We start from the raw sequence: 15,083 nt of genomic DNA on the forward strand, positions 1-15,083 counted from the left end.
ATCTCCTATTTTGTATTTTTTTATGTTTAAAATAAAAACTTAAAAAATGATTCCCTCCAGCCCCGATGCGGACTTCAGAGAAGGGCGCTAAAGTCAGAAAGGGGACACCTGATCCCCTGCAGACCTCAGAGAGACAGCGAGTGTCTTGGGACACAGTTTGGGCGCAGAGATGACGTATTGGATAAGAAGTGACGTCAATTGTTCGCGCCATAGACGAACTGTGCTGGAAAGCTGAAAACAATCGGCAAGAAAAGTATGTGAATTAATCTTTTGCGGGGAAACGAAACTGCCGAAAATGGTTTTGATTATTGTTTGGAGAGCGGATTAGAGTCGTCTTTAAGGTGACGGTTTTGAGAGTCTAGCATATTTCGCAGAAAACACTTTTAGGATTGTAGGGAAACGCTAATTCGAGTTGATTCGGCCCGGTCGGAGTGGGAGTGGGAAATTGGTGACTGTACTTCTATCAAATACAGCAGATAATTGTGTTTATATGAAAAGGTTTTAAATTAATAACATCAGAAATATCATGCATATTACTTTTGTGGTAATACTGTGTTTTACAGTTTGATTGGGGATTAATCCTAGTTTTGTTTAAAATATTTCCCAATATGAAGCGAAGTTTTCCATAATCTGTAAAACCTGATTTCCTTTCTTTTTGTGTCGACGGTTCTAAGCAGAAAGCCTTGTCTTCACGTGTGAATGCATTGGGGTTACACCAACCATTGAGATTAAGTAGTGTAACCGCATGCCTTTGCCCGTGTACACGGCTGTTGTACATTCCCTCGGTATAAAGCGAACTCGGGAGATATATTGTTTCCAATTTCATCTTTAGCTGTGTCTCATCATGCCTAGTCTGAGGCAGTGGAATCGGATTCACCGTCTGGGGGATTTTCTGTTTTTTTTACTATTTATTTTTTTTTACCTTACCTATTGTAAAAAATAAATGGATTTTGCTCTTTTTGTCCTTTCAGAGCTCCTGAAATGTGTTGATTTAAAACGCATGTTGGGAGGCACAGGAGTCCTGGGCTGGAGTTTCCTTTTTTATAATTCATTAGATCAGTGAAGTGAGTGAGTAAGCATTTGTGTGTGTGTGGGGGGGTGTTGTTTGATTGTTACAAATTGTCTTGCCTTTTGCATGACTCTGCCATTGAGGTGCAAACCATCTGGTTTGGGGGAGACGGGGTGTTTGCCCTCATTGCCGCCTCCTTGTGGATCTGAGATTGGCACCACCAGCTTGTCAAGAACCTCTCTAAAATGAGCAGCTTCCTGGCACTAATCTGCTTGAGGGGCGTGGAAGCTGAAATTGACTCTTCTCTGTGAGAAATGTGTGTTGGTGTCCCCCGACCACAGTGCTGTTACTGAGGTCTCCTTCCACCCTGAAGCCCTGGACATTCCAACACAGTGTTTGATTCACGTGAGATGTCTTGTCCATTAGCTCAGGGGTCCCACTTCCGGTCCCGCAGGCCCACACACCTGCTGGTTTTTATTCCAGCCCAGCTTCATTACTTGATTGAGGCCTTCATTGAACTGATGTGTTGTTTGTTTGGAACATTTGCAAGTTTTATTTTTCTACACAAAAGTTTTACTTTACTTCTGAAATGCAATACAGAAAAAAAAACTCTTTAATAGCTGAAAACCATCTGAGAGTTCAAATGAATCCTCCTGTTAAGTCAGTAAGGGTTCAGTTGTGTAGCTGAGTGCTGGGCTGGTACAAAAGCCAGGAGCAGAATCTGGAACCCCAGCACCTCCATCAGCCGCTGTCCCTGTTTCACAGGTCCGTGCGAACAGACATGTTGCAGAGTAGCTCCGTTCTCGAAACCTGTGGTGGGGATGTAAGAATTCAGAAGGGTGTAGTTTTGAAATAAGTTTATTGCAAATGGCCCTGGGAGGAAGTCAGTCTCTGCAAAATCATACTCTGATGCCCACAGCCATAAATTCCCTTTAATAATTTAAATAATAATTTCAAGCTGCAATCAACACTTCTGTTTCATCATAGAAAGGATAAAATGTTGTGTTAGGAAAAAGCATTGGTATATGTCAACACCAGCACAGAATGCATTCTAGCTTCAGAATATAAGGCTTCACAAATTGTTACTCATTCTTCAAGGACCTCAGTCAGCTAATTAAAGATCAAGGAGGTGCAGCAGGAGAATTACATTGTAAACATGAAGAACAATATTTGTTCTGACTGAACCCTGCACTCTGTTTGAACCCATTGCAGCTTTGGTTTGTCTCTGTTTTCAGGACTCGATGAAAAATGGCGGTCAAGACTGGAGAGGACCGTCTGAAGGAGATGGAGGCTGAGATGGCGCTGTGGGTATACTCTTCCTCTTCCTCCACGACAAAGGCTGTTTTTGAGTTTTACCCACTCAGGCCCCTGGTGACTCAATTCTATTAGTGATTTGGTTGAGTACAGATGCTCTAAGACATGATGTCCATCTGGGCAGCTATGCTTAAAATAAAGTAACAAGGATAAGACATCCAGCACCTCCACTTTCCTGATATACTAGAACCCGCTGTAGATCTGTGCCTCATCCAGGACTCAATTCTATAGTGAGCCCCTTTATACTTTTTTCTCCAGGTTTGAGCAGGAGGTGTTGGGTGCCCCTGTGTCAGTGCCAGCTGTGGCTCCTGTGGTGGAGGCCATCCCCGTCGCCTTGGCTGTGCCAGCTGTGCCTGCCATACCCGCTGTGCCACCACCTGTTCCAGTTGTGCGGCCCATCATCGCCACCAACACTTACCAGCAGGTGGGTCGCCTTACTGCACGTCGTGACGCGTGCAGTCTACCATACAGTCTGGTCCAGGCTGATAATTCTGCACTGTCACCTAGTGCTGTAAAGTCTGTTTTAGTTGTTACTGTTGTTGCAAAAGAGTGGTTAGAAAAATGGAGAATAAGCAGGAGCAGACCGAGTGGCTTATTCAATAAGTAAAATAATTAATCATAACCCCCAACTTGTAAAGATTTTTCTAAGAATATACCCAAGTGGTTGGTATAGGTAGAGGCATGTGAATTCTTTATGCTCTGGCACAGCTTTGATGAAAAGAGTAATAATTCAGGCATGCTTGGTTAAACAAATATGTATTAACATTGACAGAACACTACACACAACATAAACATACAACACTATGTTTTCTCTTTGTGCAATTCTAAACACAAGGCATTTCAGAGACCTGCATTTAGACTATCCAGAAAACCCCAGACTGTTACCAAGTATTTGAACCTTAAATAATCCCTACAGAGGCCAAAGAAGAAATAAGCTGCCTTCTAAACTAAATGCAATACAACTTGAACAGAGGTTCAAATACTCGGCTCCAATTGGGTCTTTTCAGATGACCCAAGCTTCAAGTTCCTTCTCTTCCTGTCTCCTCTCTCTCTTGTGGTCTGTCCTTTTCTTTATCTTTTATTCCTCTGTCTTGATCTGATATTGTATGGTTTCTATATGGACTGTTGATTAACAGTTAATCATTTACATAATACTTAAGGTGAACCAAGGTAAACTTGATGATTTCTTTGATCACAGAATCTGGACATTCCCTTTGTTTTGAAGCTGGAAATGTTGACACTGCCAGGTGTTACACACTATTCCTGACACCTCGACCCTTTCCCTGTTAACCCTCTCCCTCTCTCCCAGGTCCAGCAGAGCCTGGAGGCACGGGCTGCCGCCATCGTGGGTCCCCCACCTCCAGCATTCGTGGGGCCAGGTAAGAGCCAAGAGAGACGGGGGGCATGCAGGTGTGACCTACTGATAGGTTAGTGTCTGGGGACAAATGATAACAGAAGCAAAGCAGGACTGCCGAGATCCCAAATGTGAGCCTTTTATTGTGAGTATATATTTAAAGAGGAGAAAACTGTCAGGACCATTCAATGTGGTGTACAGCAAGTCACTGGTAACATGCTGATGGTTGTGTTAAAGCACTGTTTTTTAAAAAAATGTATCGATCCTGCCTCCTGATCTTGTCCCTGCAGCTGTACCCCCTACCAGGCCCCCCTCTGTGATGAGACCTGCCTTCGTCCCCCACATCCTGCAGAGAACAGGTACTTGGAAACCCTGCCTGCAGGACGACGCCCCTGAGACACACACTTATCCACAGGAACTGACACACGCCACTTACCCAAGCCAGACTGTATTCCACTGTGTGGACTTTACCATTGTGCTTCAAGAAAAGAAGGATATTGAAGAAACACAGCGTATTTGTGCAGCATATTTTCCTTACTAATGGATATAAAAAACAACAACAACTGGAAAGTATTCTTAGCAGTGAATTAACTCTGAATACTTTGGTCTGCCATCTTTGGTTATATTTGCATGAATGACATATCTGTAACTGTGTCAGGTCCTATGGATCATCCTGCTTTCGATTCTTTGAGCTTAGAGAACATTCTGCATGTTTTGGGGCTCCAGGACAGCCTGACTGATAAAGGCGCCGACCTGACACAATCGCAGAGTCCGGCCTCGGCCTTCAGGGCGTCATGTGGCTAGTTTCTGGGTTCATGCGTCTGGGGGGCTTTCAGGACACCCCGTGAAACTGTGGCATATCAGTGGACATGTGGGGATACAAGAAGTCCTGGCCCAGTTCAGTGAAGGATTAACAAGAGTTTTAATCTTTTTTTTGGAAAAAGGCCATTTCCAGAAAAAAAAATGCAAAAACTGTTTTTTTTTCTCTTTTGACATTATCTTTGCCCGAACATTTACAAGCAGCTTCTATAGTTCAGAACATTTCTCTCGGTTTCAATTTCTTCTTGGTTTAGAGAAGCCTTTTGAGCATACATTTAGGATTAACATTGAGGTTCAACGTACAGGTTTCCATAGGCACTAGAATGGTATTTCTGACTTCACCTTCCAGCTGCTCTAAGAGGTACCTGCCTGTCACAGATTGAACTCAGGTGGGTAAGAGGAGCCTGTCAGCCCTTCCTCATTCTCCCCATCAAGGTGCGTGTGTCATCAGAGGGAGGCGTGTCTTGCAACAATTGCTTGTTTCTAATTAGGTGTTTTTAAAACATCGGTAATCATATTTAAACAGATTGTTAGGCGTTTCCCCCACAGTTGTGGCAAGAAAAACCATAGGTGTTCAGTTTAGCCATAGGTGTTCAGTTATACTGATGATCAGCTCCCCCAAAATCCAAGTACTATGAGGGTAATTAACTGGCTAAAGTAAATAAGTTTATCAGGTCACAGCTGTAAAGATTAAACACTGTTTTAAACATCTCTGTCTTAAATTTTGGAAGCCCCTAACCCAGCGTCTTTGAAGTTAACGTGAGCCACAACTTGTGTTTTTAATTTCGGTATTGTGCAAGCTGTTGGGCCATACTGGTAATTTGGTGCTTGAGTCATTGATGGGTGGAACAGAGCACAATAATATCTTGTATTGATTTTTCTGAAAGGCGATATACTGCTCTGCAGGTATATTACATTATTGACATCAAAAGCAAAACCAGCAAAAACTGGTCAAGCAAAAGATTGGTAAGACATCTGCTTTGCTTGATACGTTTTCTTTACAACTTTGTCATCTAACCTGTAACCTCCACCTAACCAAATCCAAACGGGTGCAGTCGATGACAAGTGCACCTGCTACCTATCTTTACCTTAAATTCCTAACTTGGATTTCCCTGCATCTCTTCCAGGAGGTCAAAGGATGCCCATGATGAGGGGCCCCCATCCCCAGGCCATGATGGCTCCTCCGCTTCCCCGCCCCCCTCCTCCGCCACCCATGATGATGGGACCCCCGATGCCAGGCCCCCACCAGCACCCCATGAGCCACTTGGGTGCAATGGGACCTATGGGCACGATGCCTCCGGTGGGTCTTGCGGCTGTTTTTTTAAAAACTCAATAAGCAAGTGCACCAGCACTGCTGTCACATCAGGCTTTGCATGCTGTAGAAAACGCTGCTCAGATAATTTTAAAATTGCATCTTCTGCATCTGTGTGTTGTATAATATTGTACTGTATATGCACACGTGTAACTATATTGCTGCCTCTTGCTTTAAAATCACTTTCTGTGATGAAAATCTAAAACGAGGTAAGAGCTGGTGATATTTGGCAGATGGGCAGCTCCACAGCCTGCAGATATGAGTGTCAGTAGAGAGAGTGTGCTCAGGTTCTAAAGGGAAGATCAGAATTGAACGTCATTCATTATTGTGTATTCGTTACAGCTTTTAGTGTTGTTACCTAAGATATTTACTCAGTATCCTGACCAAACATCTGCGCCCAAAATTCTTAAAGTGTGATGAATATGTTGAGCTCTAAAACACCCTGATAACTAACTTACTCTTTCTCTCCCTTTTCTCCTTTCCTTCTCTCATACTTCCTTCCTGCTGAGTTTTCTCTATCACAAACTCTCATCCCTTCATTCCTTTTTCACTTCTCCTCACTGCTCTCTGATTTCTCCCCCTCCCATCTCTTTTAAACCTTTTAAAATTGTTTTCAACTTCAACCTTTATCCTTCCATTTCTACCTTTCTCTCTGTGTCGACTCTCACTCATGTCTTCCTATGGGTCTATTCATCTCCGTTTTCTCTCGCTGGAATATTTCTTCTTACTCCTTTCTCTAACTCTTCCCCTTCCCTCTTGCTCTCTGTCTCTCCCTCACCCACCTCTTTTCCTTTCTCTTCCTGATGTTTTCTCTCTCTGCTCTCAGGTTGGTGCGATGGCACCGATGGTCCCAGTGTCCAGGCAGGTGGTCCAGGCCCCCCCCAAGCTGACGCCCACCGTGATCCAGGCTGCGCCCACTGTCTACACTGTACCCCCAGCCCCCAAGAGGGTGGACAGCCATGCGCAGAAGCAGGCGCGCATGGTACCCACATCTCTTTCACTCACTTCTGTACCTGCACATGTGTATTCACCAGCAAAAGTGGATAATGCTTTTATGTATCCATACATATTCTAACTGCTTTATTCAGTACAGGGTCACGGGGGAGCTGCAGCCTATCCTAGAAAACAAGGGCACAAGTTAGAGTACGCCCTGGACAGGACACCAGTCCATCACAAGACACACACAGAGACTCACACACACTCATGCTAGGACCAGTTTTCCCAAAAGCCAGTTAACCCACCAGCATGTCTTTGGGCTGTGGAACCAAACCGGAGCACCTGGAGGAACCAAGGGAACATGGGGGAGAACATGCAAACTCCACACTGACAGCAGGTCTGCAAGGTAGCACATCTGACCACTGTGCCACTTTGCCTCTCTCTTTTATGAATCATTGTGAATAATGCATCTTTTAGAAAACTGGGATTTCTTAAAAACATCACATCAGTTGGGTGTGGGACGTTGGTCTCATTTCCTTTTTGCCGTGCTCCTGTTTCCGATGTGGCACAGCCACTGGGACAATGCTGGAGGGGTTGTTGTAATAGGGTGTCCCCCTGATTCTGCATGCCGATGTGTTCCATCTTTCCCCGCAGGACGAGCTCACAGCCTCGATTGCAGAGCAGCACGCAGCGACAGTGGGAGCCACACTGGAAGAGAAGGAGGCCACAGTGGAAGAAGCCGTTATCGGTCCCAGCATGCCGGAGCCTGAGCCCGCACACACCGAGGTATGAGCTGAGAAAGTGAGGGGGGTGGAGAGTGGTTGTAAGGCTGGAGTGTTTGAGTGCAAGAGAGACAACATTGAATGTAGATGGACACTACAGTAATAATTGTAAAGAACAAAATCATGAAGGCATTGTCAACGACCATTATTTGGTGTTGGTATTGTTTAAATTTAAAGGGAGGGGCACTGTACTGAAGAAATGTCAAGGAAACTCTTTAAACAAAACAAACAAATTGGAGTAGTCTGGTAGGTACTGTGTTAATATTGCTGTGCTTGTTGTTGATTGGTGCTTCTGAGATTCCATGGCAGATTTAAACTCTGCTGGGTTCTAAATATGATATAATGGAGGGAGTGATAATTTAAGGGGCAGGAGTAGAAGCTAAAATGCGAAGAAAAGATAACTTATTGTACCATTATTTTAAGAGGAATTTAGACAGCTCGCAAGCAATTTGTCACAGGGAGGGGTGGAGGGGTTCCCAAGTGAGTTCTTTTAATATAGAATGAAGGCTCAGCCGCAATAGCACTTAGGTGCAAAAGTGGTGGTTTATTTGGACAGTGCTTCCCCACAAACCAATAAACAATTATATATAGTGCAAAAATAACAAGTAGAACAAAAATACACAAAAATGCACAAACCCGTCCTCCGAGAGATTTAAGCCAGGAGTCCCACTAAACTCAAGTCCTATCAGCCAACTCTTCCCTGGCCTAACGAAGGAGCCCCCTAGGACCCTACCATTCTCACATTAAAGTTAAACTTATCATCTCATTAAATTGATCATTTCCCCCACATAACAATCCATTCATAATCTTTTAACAATAGACTATACAGAATATACAAATAAAATAAAGAATCACGAACAAACCATTTTACTCATCTGTATCTATACAAAATGGTACTTCCTATACCGGAAGATATGCGCATGCATCACTCAGCGTTGACACTACAAAGCCAATCGAGAACAGGGTTCGGGTTTGGACCCATGAGGCCACCATACCCGGAAGTCAGGCTACCCAGGATGCGGAGTTACCCCAACATGGAAAAAAGACAAACGGACAGAGCACTCTCTCACACAGCTAAGCACATTTATCCTTGAGAGTAGGGCTGGGCGATATGGCCAAAAACATTATCACGATAAAAATTTTCATATCAGTCGATATCGATAATTATCACGATGAATGTCAAATCATTATTTCTTTCAAGTTTAAAGGGAGATTTTTTCTCCTGAGTGAAAGTTGAAGAAACAAGTTAATTGGTAAATTAAACAACTCTTTATTTTAAGAACACAACAAACACTTGCCAAACAGCAGAAACATTAAACAAATCTGAGGTAGAGAGTATTCACATCTTTTTTATGTCAAAATATGCATGAGTAAAATTTAATAATAAAATCTTAATAGAAATATGAAATACTGCAGTGTGATAAAACGAACATAGAAGATGGCTCAGACAAACTGTTATGTTTAAAGATCTCTGTTTTATGTGTGATCGTAAAAAGCTAAAATATCTCCAAATTACCGAAGTTGAATGACCTTTTCTGTCGATGATGTCATCGTCCTTCAAGCTGGTCGTTGGCAGCACTACATTTGCTTCAGTGCCGCTCATTTCTCCACTCTAACTACAATCCTGTCAGCCACCACCGTGTGGATAAACAACACTACGTTAGCTGCCCAGTCTGCAACACGCACACGCACTAGTGCAGTATTTTGTGCGCATGCGCATATCATGCGCAAAGCATAAACATATCTCGAACATTTATTGAACTTTTGTTAAAATTATATCGTGGAAAATTATATTGCGATAATTATCGTTATCGAATTATCGCTCAGCACTACTTGAGAGTGTGTGTTTGATTCTCTACAAATAACCAGAACTGATTCCGAAGTAAATGTGGTTATGTTTTTGCGTGTATGAAATGAGAATCCCCTAGCCGAGCTAGGTAACAGGAAAATGAATGTGTGTAATCTAAGTAGGATAACGTGTGTTGTGTACTGTACTGTCCGTTGACGGTGACAGAGATCCCTTTGTCACACCGTTATTATATTGTTAGCTGGTAATCCAGTAGGGACATCGGTGGTACTGCCACTACTGCTGCCAATACAGATGTGCTGTCATTGACTCCTCCAGCCAGTAGATGGCAGCACAGAAGACAAAAAGAAGGGGAAGCAAGAAAAGGTGAAGCGCTGTATCCGTACTGCTGCCGGGACGTCCTGGGAAGACCAGAGCCTGTTGGAGTGGGACCCAGGTATATCCTGACACTCACTCCAACACAAGCGACAGCTTCCACCGATATATACAGATACAGCAGTCCCGCAATGGACTTACTGACACACCAGTTAAAGCAAACCCCAAAAAATAGTGCACCAACAGAGAAAACATAGCATAAGTTTAGGGAGTCTGGATCACAAATCCTGCTGATTATACTTTCCCTCCTTGCAAGGTGTTTCCCTTGTGTAGCCGAACATAATTGGACACCAACTAAAAAAAAATACAGCGGAAAACATTCAGAACTAGAACTTACCTGTTCTTCCTAATCCACTAATTTCTCTCAGATGACTTCCGGATATTTTGTGGGGACCTGGGGAACGAAGTGAACGACGACATCCTGGGCCGAGCCTTCAGCCGCTACCCCTCCTTCCTCAAGGCCAAGGTCGTGCGGGACAAGCGCACGGGCAAGACCAAGGGCTACGGTTTCGTCAGCTTCAAAGACCCCAACGACTACGTCCGTGCCATGCGGGAGATGAACGGTGAGACCCTGTTGTCAGATGGTGCTCTATAGCAGTGTCTCTGTTGTTGCTTGTTGCTGCTGATCTTTACATGCTTAGCCAGTGCCTCGCATGAGAAACTAAGACCGGTTGCAAGCGAGAGGAGGCCATTTGGCCCATATGACCTGTTGGGTAGTTATTGATCTACGATCTCATCCAGTCGTTCTTTTTGAACGAAACCAGGATATCAGCCTCAACAATGAGGCTGGGCAGCTTGTTCCACACTCTCGCCAGCCTATGGGTAAATAAGTGCCTCCTGTTCTTTATAATAATAATAAACTTTATTATATATAGCGCCTTTAAAGGTGGCTTCTCAAAGCGCTTACGGGAAGACAACAACAATAAATAAGAAGAATACACAAGATAAAACACAATTACAATATATAGAGGAGACCGTGGATGGTGGTACTAAGAAAAGCAGAGGGGTGAAGAATGGAACCAGTTAAGTAAAGGCTTTTCTGAAGAAGAGGGTTTTGAGTCTGGATTTGAAGGAGTTTAGAGAAGGTGACTCTCTGATATCCTTGGGGAGAGAGTTCCAGAGCTTGGGGGCATAACAGGAGAAGGTCCTGTCACCCATACAATGTAGACGGGCTTGGGGGACAGTAAGGAGAGCAGAATTAGAAGAGCGAAGGTTGTGAGGTGGGGAGTAGGGCGATAATAGTTCAGACAGGTACCGAGGTGCCAAGCCATGCAGAGCCTTATGGGTGAGCATGAGGATTTTAAAGTCTACAAGGAATTTGACCGGAAGCCAGTGCAAGGACTCCAGGATAAGAGTAATGTGAACACTTGCACTAGACCTGGTCAGGATTCTGGCTGCTGAATTTTGGACATACTGTAGTTTGTTCAGAGTAGATTTAGATACCCCAGCGAGTAGAGCATAACAGTAGTCAATTTGAGAGAACACAAATGTGTTGATCAGCCACAGTTAATGATAGCGTAGGGCATAGTCTAGCGATATTTCTAAGGTAAAAAAAAGATGTTTTGACAGTATGCTGCACATGTGGGTTGAATGTTAAGCCAGAATCGAATATAACCCCAAGGTTTTTCAATTTTGATTGAAGCTCAAGTACAGAACCATCTACAGGTAGGGTTACAGGACTGGCTTTACGAAGTTGATGGGGGGTGCCAATAAGCATGAGTTCAGTCTTGTCGCAGTTAAAATGAAGGAAGTTTTGAGTCATTCAAATTTTTATGTCAGAGATGCAATTAGATAGAATAGAGACAGCCACATCAGTGTCAGGTTTGGTATGGATGTATGAGTATCGTCAGCATAAAAATGAAAGCTGAGGCCATGTGATCTTAAAAGCTGAACAAGAGGGAACATGTAAATGCTGAAGAGCAAGGGGCCAAGTATTGAGCCCTGAGGGACACCAGACTTAACAAGACCAATTTTGGACCTGTACCCATTGAGAGAGACAAAGTGACAGCGATCAGTGAGGTAAGATTTGAACCATTTGAGAGCAGTGTCAGGAACTCCAAACACAGTCTCAAGATGAGAAAGTAAGATGTTATGGTCAACAGTGTCATAAGCAGCACTGAGATCAAGAAGGATGAGTATTGAAAGAGAACCAGAATCGGAAACTATTAGAAGATCGTTAGTGACTTTGATCAGGGCAGTTTCTGTGCTGTGAAGTTGACGGAAGATAGATTGGAGGGGTTCGAAAAGGTTGTTTGTCATGAGGTGGTTATGTAACTGAAGTGTGACAGCATGTTCTAGAATTTCAGCAAGAAAGGGTAAGTTGGAGATGGGGCTAAAATTGTTAAGATAGTCGAGAGCCATGTTAGGCTTTTATGGCAGGGGGGTAATGGCAGCAGTTTTGAGGACTATAATATAGTTTTGAGGATGTATAATATTGAGGACAATGGGACAGAGAGAAGAGAAACAGGACTGAAATAAAGTGGTGGGAATGGGATCTAAAATGGATGTGGTGAGTTTCATGCATGTAACTAGTTTATTGAGGGATGCTGAGTCAAGAAGGGAGAAGCTGGAGAGAAGGGAACCAGAGATGTTGGATGAGGAGGGAGGAGGTATGGAAATGATATGCGTAGTGGAAAGAATGTGATGCCGGATGTTGTCAATCTTAGAACAAAAGAAATCTAAGAATGTGTTGCAAAGTTGTGATGAGGCAGGTAATGTGGTGGGGCAGTTTCTTATCCAGGTGTGAGAGGGCAGCATGAAGGGCACTAGTGATAGCATCCTGTGTTGATCTATTCTGATGATATGCAAATTGCAATGAGTCCAGGGTGTCAGGCAGTGAGGATATGATGTGTGCTTTGACCAACTGCTAGAAGCACTTCATAATACCTGATGACCCAACAGGGTGGTAGTCATTCAAGCAACTAACTCTAAGTTTCTTAGGAACAGGAACAATGATGGTTTTCTTAAAGCTGGAGGGAACTGTGGACTGAGCAAGGGAAAGATTAAATATGTCCGTGAAGACATCTGCCAACTGGTCTGCACATGCCTTCAGAAAATGGCCAGGGATAGCATCAGGGCCAGAAACCTTGTGTGAATTAGTCTTTTTAAAAACTTAACACACATCCGCTCTAGATACAATGAGTGGATGTTCGCCCTGGGTTACTGAGATCCACTTGGCTAGTTCTGTGTTATTGACCTCAAACCGAGCATAGAATGAATTTAGCTCATCAGGAAGAAAGGCAGACTGTTATGTAATATAGCTGGGTTGTGTTTTATAGTCTGTAATGGTGCATATCCCATTCCACGTGATCCGGGTGTTGCAGCAGTGATAATATAACTAATTTAACTCTATAGTTCTATTTAACTTTTTTAATAGCTGTGAGCTTAGCGGGTATTTCGCCATTTTCCCATGGTTTTTGATTTGGGTATGTGCGAACAATAATCCTGGGGTCCGCGTCTAGAAAGGGCGACATTTTATTGTCAGATGTTCAAGATGCGGAGAGCATAACGTTGAAATAATCTCCAGGTCTGTGGACCAGGAATTGTTTACCATGAACCTCACTGCTCCGCCCTTGCTCTTGCCTAAATCCATTGTTCTGTCCTCATGGTGAATAGAAAATCCTCCTGTTAGGTTGATGGAGTCCGGAATAGATTTGTCAAGCCATGTTTCAGTAAACGCCAGCACATTGCAGTTCTTAATGTCCCATTGAGAAGCAAGCCTTACTCTCTGTTCATCCAGCTTATTGTCCAGTGACTGAACATTAGCAAAACGTGTACTTGGGAGTGGGGGACGATTGCTACGCCGCCTCCTTCCAGGTCCAGGTAAAACGCCACAGTCCAAGTTGTCAACAGTTATTATTGGTGTAATTTTAACTGTGCCAATAGTCTATCTTATGTCATAAGTGTTTTGTCAGTCATATCTAATTACCGAGCAAACAACGTGTGCAGTTAGCATTGCAAAAAACAACAAAGTAAAAAAATAAACAAAGACAAATGGGATCTCGCATGACGGCAGCCTTCCCCATTGGTGCCAAAGTATCAATAAGATAGCCTAACAGGAGTGTGATTCTCCTGAATCAAGGCATGCATGGTCCTGTTCTTTGTGTCCCTGCTGTGTGACTGTGGCTCACTTTGCTGCTAAGCTCACCCTCACTGTCCACTTCTCTAATTTCTCTGCCTGTCGCTCTGGTCTTTCTAACCTAGGGAAATACGTGGGAAGCCGGCCCATCAAGCTGCGCAAGAGCATGTGGAAGGATCGCAACCTAGAGATCGTGAGGAAGAAACAGAAGGAGAAGAAGAAGCTGGGGCTGCGATAGAGCAAGATCGGCGTGTGTGTGTGTGAGAGAACAAGTGTCTCTTTAAGGGCTGCATTTCTTGGCTTTCTCTCTAAGGAAAGCAGATACAGTGTTGCTGGTTTGTAGCCTGTATTTATTTTAGAAAGGGAGCTAGAACTAGGAACGCCACAATCCAGCTAGTTTTTGTTTGGTCATCCCTTAAATCCTTGGAACAATTATTTGAAATTTGGTGTTTTTTGGTACCTCCTCAACCAGTGTGTGTCTTATCCTGGTCTTGAAGGGCTGGTGTGTCTCTTTAACACTGCAGCATGTGAAGAGCAGGGGAAATCTGTGATATTAGTCCAGCTAAATCCATAAGCAGCTGATTTAGCTTATTAAGAGCTGATTTGAGGTGAAAACGCACCAGCTCTTTGGGACCAGGAATGGACAGCCCTGCCCTATACTCAAGTTGATGAATTTAATCAAACTTGAATAAAACAGGATGTGTTTGGAGAGGAAGCAGGGCGTTGTGCTCTCAATCAAGATCGTTGGTAATTCCCTTGATATTTTTTTATGTATCCTTCATTCCATGTGTACATTTCAGAATGCAGGAATAACTTGTGAGAGCTCTTTAGTAATAATAAAGTCATTTTTTTTCCAGTGGTGTTGGTACTCCTTTCATAGTTTGTTTCATCTGTTCATGAAGCTGTCAAGCTGGGAAACTTTTAAATTTAAACATTTTCTCTCCCTGGGCGTCCTGAAACCTAGGCCAGATTAAAATTGAATAACTAGCAGGTGGTTCATACACCTGAAACTAGACAATGGTTCCACCATTTCTGAGCAACACAGTTTAAAAGTCAAATTCACAAGGCAGTTCTGTTTGTCCTTTAATCCAGAAAAATAGCTGTGTTGTTCTGCTTTGGAACAGTCACCACATTGTCATGTGGCATGCCAATGATCCTAAACACAGGAGAAAATCTACAACAGAATGGCTTAGACAAGTGGTGATTTCATATAGAGGTAATTTCATATTTTGGAATGGCCAACTCAGAGTCCTGACCTTAAGCCAATTGAAATGCTGCAGCATGACCTGAAGAAACC

At 43.4% G+C, this 15,083-nt stretch overlaps 1 protein-coding gene across 4 annotated transcripts; it reads left to right on the forward strand.

Moving 5' to 3' along the window:
• The first annotated feature begins 120 nt into the window (after window positions 1-120).
• rbm42 (RNA binding motif protein 42) lies at window positions 121-14,642 on the forward strand. Of its 4 annotated transcripts, none has more exons than XM_088620249.1 (12): window positions 121-253; window positions 972-1,068; window positions 2,245-2,313; window positions 2,582-2,747; window positions 3,633-3,702; window positions 3,968-4,036; window positions 5,624-5,796; window positions 6,635-6,790; window positions 7,399-7,530; window positions 9,652-9,769; window positions 10,077-10,271; window positions 13,912-14,642. In XM_088620249.1, the coding sequence occupies exons 3-12, from the start codon at window positions 2,258-2,260 to the stop codon at window positions 14,022-14,024; spliced, it is 1,248 nt and encodes a 415-aa protein (XP_088476375.1). In that variant the 5' UTR covers window positions 121-253; window positions 972-1,068; window positions 2,245-2,257; the 3' UTR covers window positions 14,025-14,642. The 4 variants fall into 4 exon arrangements, with proteins under 4 accessions (XP_088476375.1, XP_088476373.1, XP_088476377.1 ...); XM_088620247.1 differs by having other exon boundaries at window positions 972-1,064; XM_088620248.1 differs by lacking the exon at window positions 121-253 and adding an exon at window positions 285-341 and having other exon boundaries at window positions 972-1,064.
• The last annotated feature ends 441 nt before the right edge of the window (window positions 14,643-15,083 follow it).

This window comes from Lepisosteus platostomus, chromosome 26, assembly GCF_059453375.1.
Source record: "Lepisosteus platostomus isolate fLepPlt1 chromosome 26, fLepPlt1.hap1, whole genome shotgun sequence".
NCBI classification, from domain to species: domain Eukaryota; kingdom Metazoa; phylum Chordata; class Actinopteri; order Semionotiformes; family Lepisosteidae; genus Lepisosteus; species Lepisosteus platostomus.

Excerpts from the sequence above, each read along its gene's own strand:
- rbm42 (XM_088620249.1), top strand. The coding sequence starts at position 2,258 with ATGGCGGTCAAGACTGGAGAGGACCGTCTGAAGGAGATGGAGGCTGAG. Across the intron at positions 2,748-3,632 it reads CCACCAACACTTACCAGCAG|GTCCAGCAGAGCCTGGAGGC; the intron begins GTGGGTCGCCTT and ends CCTCTCTCCCAG. Across the intron at positions 4,037-5,623 it reads CCACATCCTGCAGAGAACAG|GAGGTCAAAGGATGCCCATG; the intron begins GTACTTGGAAAC and ends CATCTCTTCCAG.